A 10,293-nucleotide genomic window follows, 5' to 3' on the forward strand; every position below is an offset into this window, starting at 1 on the left:
TGTAAATGTGAACAAAGTCTTAGAAAGAAAAAGAGGTATCTGAATTTTTAATTGGTATATTTTTTATCCTTAAATTTAAAAATTTTTTGTCTAACTTTTTGCATTGTTTCCTTTTTTCCCATTTCATAATAAAATTACTAATGGCATTTCATCATTGAATATTAATTCCTTATATTCCTTCAAAGCTGCTTTATTTTTGGTCCCAGTTTCTGCTTCAATGCGAGTTTTCTCCTGAAAAGTGGGATTGTGTGCGTTTGTACTGATGTGCAGGAATATGTTTTACAAGAGGCTGCAGGTGTTGTTTTCTGCTTTCTTCAATGCTTTTTTGAGTGTGCCCATGTCAGGATCTACTGTGGTGGGTGAGTTCACAATGTGTTTGTCATTCAGCTTAAACTTTAGGTCAACATGTGGAAGCAGTGGTGAGAACAAAGGTGCCAATTTTTCCAAGGAGTAATTTTATCTTTTTTTGACATTTTTGTCTGATGTTTATACTAAATGCATTGGGTGTGAGTATGCAAACCTGCTGATTTATGATCTAAAGTAGGCTTTATATCTAAAGTAATCTTTATCCCACACTAAAATTATTGTCTTGTCTTTTTTAAGCTAATCTTTCAAATTAAAAGAAAAATGGCAACCTCAAATTGTAATCAGACTTTAAAAATGTAAGAAAAAAAGGTTTGCATTTCTTTAACCCTCGCCTTATCTTTTATGTTTTTAACCCTTAAGTCAATTTATTTTGTTTTTGAAGACCCACTCCAATAGAATTTTCCTTCTTAACATGTTATTGTTGCAATTTTTCTCATAAAGAAAATAATGCTTAAATTGCATTTATGAATATTTCTTAATCCAAATTGTTGTGAATCAGGAGCAGATGAAAAATGCTGTTGGCAAAAACCTGTAGGTGTGAACCTACATAGGCTCTGCTTGATGCTGATGTATCTGCGTGTAAACAGATGGAGAACGAGAACTAGTGGCGGACTTACTGTGCACCAATAGTCCTCCCCACAACTCAGAGGTGAATTTCAACTCATGCAGCTCTGCAGAGACTATGTCCTAGAAAATGTCAGGTTTTTATTTTATTTTATTTTTTTTGACTAAAAACAGCATAATCATAATTAAAAGACCACTGGGGACAGTTTTACAATAGATCAGAAGATGATTGGAGTGGGTTTTTAAAGCTTACCCTTCATGAAAGAGGTGAGCATTTCTCTTTGCAGGGCACAAGTTTGCATTAAATTGCTGTGACCATTTTGCAAATGGGGGAAATAGCTGCTGTGAGTGCATTTCTTTACTGCCTTCTTGCCGACATTCCTGTGCTGCATCGTTTTCAAACACGCTTGCCTCAGCAAAACTACCTCCAGTTTCTCTCCAGCAGTCCTCTCAACTTCAAATGGTTCTGCAAACACACCCCAAATCACTTTCAGGACCACCAGTGTTACTGCAAGGAGTAACATGCATTAATATGCTTTATGATCTTTGTATAAGCTGTATAAATAGCCCATATCACCCCTTCCTCTGTGATAAACATCCAGCTAACTTACACCGCTCAGTTCAAGCAGATGTTTTTCCTCCAGAGACAACGCCATCAGACAGTGTTTTCCCTGACTATATTTAGGCTTCTGCCCACACCAGGAAGTGGGTTGCTGGTTTTGTTTCTCCTCTTTGGATGGTCTAACCTATCTTTGCTCTCCCTTGAGTTCCTCAGGAATTCAGGGAATGTTGCGGCCCCTGAAAAGTGTCCTGTGAAGCTGTGTGTGTTTCAGTGTGCCTAATAAATGCCAACATTTCCCATGAATCAGTAGCATTCAGTGACTTACCTGGTCGCTGGCCTCACTGACATGCTCAGTGAACACACAAATGCGCAAAACTTCTTTAGCCTTAAACATAAGAAATCAGTGAACAAAACAGCACATCTCTAAATGAGAATGCTGTTTATGTATTTGGTTGATTGTTTAGAGGATGTGTTAGACATCTGGCAGCAGAATACAAGACACTTAAAGGCACATAACCTTTGAGCTTTGGTTAATTTAGCTTTATTCTTTAGATGTTAGATGATGTGGTCACTTTTGTGTGTGTGTGTGGGTGTGTGTGTTCTTTTCAACCTGTTTACTTTCAGAGAGGAAATACATTCCATCATGTGTTTATTTATCTATGCTTTCATAATTTTTTAAAGTGAAACTTTGTAAAATTCAGGACACTGAAAAAATGTATTTTTTTTTTAAAGCTATGAAACAACATCCAGTGAAGAGTCCAGCGGAGACGAGAAGTCAAAAGTGGAGGTGGAGGAAGGAGAGGAAGAGGACAGCTTGGAGGTAAAGGTGGAGAAGGAAAAGGAGCCAGAGGAAGCAGTGGAGGTCCAGGAGGGAGAGGCAGAGGTCCCGGCCGATAAAGGGGATGCCTCTGCTGACCAGAAGGAGGTTGAGAGAGGTCTGATGGATCCAGAAGAAGGACATGAGCTTCTGGAGGAGGAGGAAGGGTGAGACGGTTATCAACCTTTTTACAATAGTGCTCAGAGATTTGTAAGATGTTAGTGTGGACACAGGAACATTTTCATACTTAGTTATATCCTAAGAAAATTTGTATTAATTATTCATTAAATGATAGAGAAATACCAGAATTAAACAAGTCAGCGTTAACCAATAAATGAAAGGCTTAGTTCATAAAATTTTAAATTATTTTTTGTTTTATTGTATTTTAAAACTGATTTTATGTTTTGTACAATTACCGGTGTAAAGCCCGTTGAGATAACTATGTTGTAATATTGGGCTATAGAAAGGAAATTGAATAGAAATTGAAAAAAAACAAGAATTAAAACATTTTGTACTTGAGAAGGACTCATTTCTTCACATTTTGAGTAGTTTGTATCTGTATTCCTCAGCTTTGTTTTCCCTAATTAAAAATACTGAAGGCGCTAATGCAAAGTAAGCCAATTAATCTTAAATAAGGGTTTAGAAAATCACTCTTAAATACTTTATCAAACTCATGTTGAGGTAGTTTAATCATGTTTTAATGTGTCGACCCACTAAACCTGTGATGTTGCCGTCACCGTTTGCAGATACACAATAAGTCCCCCATGCATTGGAACAACAGTCAGTGCATTTAGGGGGGAAATATGACATTTTTCACTCAGTGCTTGTTTCTGGGTACTGCTCCATCCTGTGCGTCACACATGAAACGGAGGCTGAAGGATTGATTTGACACACAAAGACCTGCTACAACTGGAAAGCCGTGTACGCTGCTCTGAGAAAAGGGGCATCAGCATGGGACTGCTCTGTCGCCTTTTTATTTTCTTAGAGGACGCGCTCAGGTTTTGTGATGCAGTAGGGGGCGCTGTGCACTTTCGGGGTAGCTAATGCCATTTTAGTTGGATGCCTCTCATCACACCCACGCAAATGTCAGCATGCAACATTTCCCAGAGCACCTCTGCACTGTAGCAAAAAAGATTAATGTCACTTACTTCTCCTGTCTGCAGTTTCAAGACTTTTGGCATCTGAACGCCTCAGAGGAACACACAGAGCAACAGTGAAAACACACACACAAATAGTTTTTATAACCCTGCAAACTTCCCAGTAAACTTCAAGCACTTCTCACCTCTCTGTTCTGGACTCATGCTGTGCAGACACTCATCATGCCATGATGTGCCAGCAGTCTGAGACTAAAGCAAATAACTGACAGCGTTGTCATGCTTGTTACTGACTGCTGTGTCCCAGGTATGCAGGCAGGGCTGAGAGCCATGGGGGCAAGAGCGTTGATAAGGGAGAAGGCAGGACTTATTAACTCATCGTTCTTCACCTATTTGTTCATTCCTGTGTGTATGTGTGTGTGTTTGTGTGGGTGTTTTATGGTGGAAGCTTTAGCTTCTCTAAAATCAAATGTTTTGGAGATTTTTGGGTGGCGGGAAACTTAGGCTTGGACGAAAAGTTAGTGAGTTGTTTGCACAAATATACAGAAGTAGTATGATACAAAATCTTTTTAATGTTGTTTTTTTGTGTGTTTCAGGGAGAAAGTTGACAAGGGTTTCATTGATGCTTGTGTTTACGTAAAGGACCGCATGGAAGAGGTTTCATCTCCAGATAAAGAAATGGTAAACATGTTTTTGTATAGAAGAGATGTGTGTAAAAGGCTAAAAAAATGGGTTAAGATTGAAAAACAAATACATTTTAAATTACATACTGCTAAGGGGCATCTTTGGTACTAAACAAACAAAAACAATTAAAAATGGTAAAAGTTGCCAAATTATCCCAAATTAGCAATAAGCACATTTTACTCAAAACAATGCCTGAGAATCATATATCATAAACTCGATCATTATATGTGACAGATGAAGAAACGGGCAGTTCCACACACTTTACTAGCATTCTGTAAATAAAAGCTGCCTAACTGTTTTAATTTTGATATATTCAAAGATTTTAAAAGAAAAACTTGCTTTTCTCTCATTATCTTTCTTTGTTTTAAATATTTCTCATGTTGTCTCGCTCCTTAGCGTCAGGTCCTGGTGGTTCTCTACCAGGAGTGGTTCAGGGTTTCCAGTCAGAAAGACTCTCAGGCTGATACTGTCAGGTTATACCTGCGGCAAGTGGGACGAACAACCCCTACCCTCCTGCCATATGTGGTTAACTTGACAGACGGCAACGGGAATATGGCTCTCCATTACAGCGTGTCACACTCCAACTTCTCTGTGGTCAAACTGCTGCTAGACACTGGTGAGGCATGCACTCAAGATAGATTAATACCCAGACAGGGCAAGTGACACTGCCTCTGCGTCTGCAACTCTGTGTTTGTGTTCTCAGGTCTGTGTGAAATAGACAATGTGAACAAGGCGGGCTACACACCTGTGATGCTGGCTGCACTGACGGCTGCAGAGAGTGCGGATGATCTGGAGGTGGCCCATCAGCTGCTGAGACTGGGGGACGTCAATGCTCGCTCCAGACAGGTAGCACACTCTTGCAGTCACACAACCGTCACACTGACTTTAATAAAGAAATTAGGATTGTATTTTTTTGCAATTGTGTTGCTTTGTGAGTGAAATGAACGGATTGAGGGACACCTGGAGTTGTTGAAAGTTGTGTAGTTTTATGTGGGTCACACTGCAGGAATGAATTTTCTGGAGAAAATAAAAAGGAGCCTTATTCTATAGTTTCAACCCCTGCTTTGCCACTTTTTATCCATATCCCCCCCAGAGTTAAATCCTCTTTTACATCTTTCTCATAACTAGCCTGTGTTAAATTCTTATTTAAATCTCCATCTTGGCTTTGCGCTCTCTCCAGGCAGGCCAGACGGCACTTATGCTTGCAGTGAGGCATGGCCGTGTTGCCATGGTGAAGCTGCTCCTCAGCTGTGGCGCGGATGTAAATGCCCAGGACTGCGAGGGATCCACGGCGCTGATGTGTGCCAGCGAGCACGGACACACACACATTGTCCGCCTGCTGCTGGAAACCGGACGCTGCAATGCCAGCCTCACAGATAAGGTAGACTGTTGCCGTGTAAATCTGAAATCATGCCGCTGTTTGCAGAGATATCATCAGATTGTCCAGAGGGTACAAGGATAAGACACATGCATTTGTTTTCCTCTGTTTTTTTCTTTTTTGTCTCGATACTGAGCATGATTTAAATGTTTAGTGCAGTGAAAATTCCAACGTTGTCAGTCCTTTGAGTGACTATCAATGAAAAACTTAGTTCAAAATAAAACAATAAAACTCAGAAAAAGCAGAAGAGCAATCTTAAGGACTCCTCTGCACAATGTTGATTTAGTTCAATGAGGTTTGCTGGCATTTGTTTGAGTAATCTTCAGAGATTGGGGCTTTGATATCATTGCAACACATTGATTCTTTTCCTCTTCCACCATTTCCTCTTGCGTTCTCTGTGATCCAATTCCAGACAAGCTCTCACCAACAAACAGCAAAACAGGGCATAAAAGGTCACTGTCAACAGTGCAAAGAAATCAATCCGTGTGGCTCCTAAATAAATCCTAATCATCATTGTTCTTAACAGTGCTTCTCAAGTCACTTTTTGAAAGCCAAGCCTTAAGTTCCAGAATTAAAATAAATGCTGTCTCAGAAAAATGTTACTATGGTCTGTAAAACTAGGTGTAACGTAACTGTAAGCATTAAGGGTTTCTGGATTTTCAAAACTGTAAACTTACAGACGTGCCAGAATGCGCTATATGTGTGTCGTTGAACGCGCATACATCCCATGGTGCTCACATTGGGCGGGCAGGGAGGGGCTTCTTCTTCTTCTGCTCTTTCTAGTGTTTACTAGTGCATGTCCACAACCCAACAGTTGGAAGAGGCTTTGTGCCATTTGTGGACTTCCTGTACATAAAAAAATCTTCCTTGTATTATTTGTATTTAGATTAATTTAAACCCCATTTTTCATTGAAGCAAAAAGTAATTTGCTCCATAAAATTGATCTCTGATCAAATCTTGCAAATCTGTCTCCACTCTTTTTCTTTTACAGCTCTATTCCAATATATGAAACACTTGGTAATTATATCAGGCACAAACCACAATTATTAACTTCTTTCCCACAAAATCAGTTTTCCAACTTCCGTGACTTAAAGGAGACAACATCCATTCATCACTACCAAGTCCGAGTCCCTGATTGGTCAAAGTTCAACCTGGTTTTTGTACGTTGAGGCCAAAAACCATCATGAAAACTTGTGTAGCAATGCGTTTACCCCAGATTTTGAACGCAGACGTCAGTAAAGTGCAAAGCTTACGCAATTGCAAGAAGATGGGACACAGGCTCTTATATATCAAACTCTGACGTTCAAGAGTTAAAACAATTTTTCTTTCATATTTTTGTTCTTCTAATCTTGACATTTACCTGCTATTTACCGATCATTTAAAAAAATATTTTATAGGAAAAAGAGGGCGAATTTTTCTACTGACTTCCTTTACATTCATTTAATTATACTTTATTATTTGTATCTAGATTCATTTGTTTTTTCTGGTTTTTCCTTTAAACAAAAAGTAATTTTCTCCATAAAACTGATCTCTGATAATACATTTATATTTTCTGTCGGAGTCTCTGCAAAGTTTACCACTGCTTCTTTAGCCGTACTGTGTTTTGTGCTCACTGTATTAATGCTTCAATCCCCAACAACTGACCCACAAAATGGTTCAGTGATCGTTCAGATTAGAGTTTCATATTGATCTGTTCATTTCTGCGAGATGTACAGTCACAGACTGATTCAGTCTGAAGTATTTCAGTGGAATCTTCAACAATGCCTTTCAATCTAAAATAGGTTTTTATGTATAGATGAAGGCCAAAAAACTAAACAATTGGGGGGTAAGTTCATAAAAGTATCTTTTAAATTTTGAAATTTAATGGAAATGAAATGATATTTATTGATTAGAATGATAAATGCTTGACATGGATTTAAAGAAAAGGCAAGTTTTATAGTCATCAATACATGGTGGTGCTGTGGTTAGGGCTCTCACCTCCCAGTGAGAAGGCTGTGGTTCAAATCCCAGCTGTCTGTGTGGAGTTTCGATGTTCTCCACCTTGCATTTCTCTTTGCCTTCCTTTCAAAACTTAAAGTCCAAAATCCAGCTTCACAGTTTAATTGATAACTCTAAATTGTCCATAGCTGTGTGAGTGTGTGGCCCTGCAACACACTGGTGTTTTGTTCAGGGTGTACCCTGTCTACGCCCAACAGTAGCTGGCTTAGCAACCCTGTGACTCCAAAAGGGATTCAGCTGATTCAGAAGATGGATTGATGATGTCATCAGTCATAGTTTCCAAACAAAATTGGGTAAAATAAAATTTATGAAAGTGGATAAAAGCAGCAACACTGAATATTGATCAGTTTTGCTTTTGATATTAATTCTTTGTATCCTCTAATTTAAAGGAATTGATCAGAGAAATGGAAAAAAAAAGTAATCAAAACAGCCTCCTGCCTACTATCAACCCCCCTTAACTCGCTCTGTGAAAACATGGTTAGAGAAACTGTTCATCAAGTGACATGGAGGTACTTGAAATATTCTACGACAGGTCATTAACAACAGTGCAATGCCAGTTTGCTGTTGTGGTTTAAAATGTAAGTCTTCAAGAACTCCAGATGTTATGCAGGTTGATCAAATGTATTATATCACAAGCCTCCATCAGGGATTATGTTCCTATCTGAATAGATCAAGCATTCCTAATAAGTTGACACAGAATAATATAAAATGTGGGTTTATTTAGGTCAATAAATCCTGCTTGTCCTCATTGTGCTTTAACAAACCTGCTTTTTACTCATTTTGATTTAATTTTAGTTTTTCAATGCGATGTGAAAAAAACAATGTATCCTTTAGCTGATTAATGCTGACAGAATATTGTTTTTGTGATATTTTCACTCTGGAAGTGTCAGGAGGAGAAGGTGCATTTGTCAGTAGTGTGGTCGGAATGGGTTTAAATTATTGCAACACTGCCACCCTGAGGACTGCAGCTGTTCCTGCAGCAGGTATGCTTAAAAAGCTGTTTTTTGATTTTATCCCCCATTTTCTTCCCCAGAATGGTCGCACAGCTTTATCAGCTGCAGAGGAGGCCTTTCACCAAGACATAGCCGAGCTCCTGAGGACCGATGCCTCTGAGTCCACCTCAAGCGCCAAGCTCCTCTGAGCCAGGCTCGTTCAGACCAGACGAGTTCCACAGCCTTCCACAATAACCGAAATCCAACACTAAAGAAGCTAAAAAAAGTAGGTAACTAAAATAAAAAGTCGAGGAAACCTCATTCAAACTTCCGGGACAGGAGGGTTTTCTTTCATAGCCTTCCCACCATGCCCTGTGAGTGGATATGCTGCATCAACCTCAAGTGGTCACATGTGGGTGGAAAATCACCATGGCGATCAAAGTGACTTCAGACACAGGGTGAGAACCTGAGGTGGGACGATGGGTGACCATGCTCCGAGCTGCTGCTTCTCCTCATCGACTGACCCTCAAAGCAGAAATAATAAGCACATGATCTACCTTTCAGATATATAGTATTGAATATACATTATTTTCTGTTATGGCATTGATATATTTTCAGGTTTAAACCTAAGCCATTGTTGAGAACCTATTAAAACTTAGAATGTTACTCTAACAAATCATAATCCTAAAAAGACTGTATTTTCTACTGCACCTTTTTTTATGTGTCGTGTACAGTGAATAATCAGCTATTATATTTGTGTGCAGATATTACTCCAGAAGCGATAACTGTCATCATGTAAGGGAGGATTCATCCGTTATGAATCATGAAAAAAAAGAAAAGAATATAAAACGTGTTTAGTTGAAAAACAAACTGAATCATTTGGAGGCGCTGCATGCCAACTGTTCCCACCCCCCTACTGGCTGATTCATGTGCGCTCATGCTCAGCAGTATGTTATAATACTGCTCTTTTTCATGGATTCTCTACATCTTTTGCCTTGTTGGTCTGCCCGCCTCCTATCAATGAGTAAAAAACAAAACAAACTGCACAATGAATGTCAGACTGGTTATGACACATTTCAAGGTAAAAAAGACAAAAAAAAAAGACATATGTAGCAAGTTTAACTAATCTGGCATGGATCACATGGTCAACATTTGTGGATGTTGCAGCTATGATGTTTAGTTTTGGGTGAATTTATTTCTTCTTTTCTTTCTTTCACATTTTCATGTTAAGATCTTTAGAAATGTGTTGTTTTTAAATGTTGCAGCAAAAAGCAATATGACTGCAAAGGGTGTGTGTGATGTTGCCTTAATCAGACGGTGTGCAAATGTTTTACATTGACCAAAAATGTGCACACCGTGTTCCTAAAATATTTCTCAGAACAGAAGAAAAACAGCTGAAAACTACAGTTTGCCAAGTAATAAGAAACCTCCTGCTTAGAGCTGGAAAACTCTTGCACATTTTTTTTTAATTTGAAGGATGAACTAAAACATTCAGAAATCCCACAGGGCAAATGCTAAAACCTGGAACACAACTCCTTCTGTATTTTTTTGTTGTTGACTGCAAATCTGCATCGGCATTTCTGAAGCACCAAAAAAGGAGGTCTGATCAAATGTTTACAACTTTCCACGCTCATAAACCACAGCTGATGCCAAACATTTCGGTATGTTTACACAACCCAAAAGCAGTAAGGTGACAAAATGAATAAAATAAAAACACAATAAAAGAAAGCATCCATTCATTTCAATATGAGTGACTCTTTTTTATTATCCATTGCAGTGTTATTTGATTGCATAAATAATAATAAAGCAAAATCTTTACCTCTCAAATTAATTACTGCCAGATCTATGTATAACAATTCTTTATTTAATATAAAAAATAACATTATTTTAAGGCTAAA

General features: G+C 38.6%; 1 protein-coding gene across 5 annotated transcripts in view; it reads left to right on the forward strand.

The window, feature by feature from the left end:
• The window catches only part of kank4 (KN motif and ankyrin repeat domains 4), an 80,724-nt gene extending 70,670 nt beyond the window's left edge, over positions 1-10,054 (forward strand). For all 5 annotated transcript variants that reach the window (XM_020702481.2, XM_011474151.3, XM_011474149.3 and 2 more), the window contains 6 exons: positions 2,225-2,476; positions 4,000-4,084; positions 4,484-4,703; positions 4,791-4,933; positions 5,268-5,468; positions 8,497-10,054. In XM_020702481.2, the coding sequence (XP_020558140.1) occupies positions 2,225-2,476; positions 4,000-4,084; positions 4,484-4,703; positions 4,791-4,933; positions 5,268-5,468; positions 8,497-8,604 (1,009 nt within the window). In that variant the 3' untranslated portion in view covers positions 8,605-10,054. The remainder of the gene's footprint in view (positions 1-2,224; positions 2,477-3,999; positions 4,085-4,483; positions 4,704-4,790; positions 4,934-5,267; positions 5,469-8,496) is intronic.
• Positions 10,055-10,293: the final 239 nt, after the last annotated feature.

This window comes from Oryzias latipes, chromosome 4, assembly GCF_002234675.1.
Source record: "Oryzias latipes chromosome 4, ASM223467v1".
NCBI classification, from domain to species: domain Eukaryota; kingdom Metazoa; phylum Chordata; class Actinopteri; order Beloniformes; family Adrianichthyidae; genus Oryzias; species Oryzias latipes.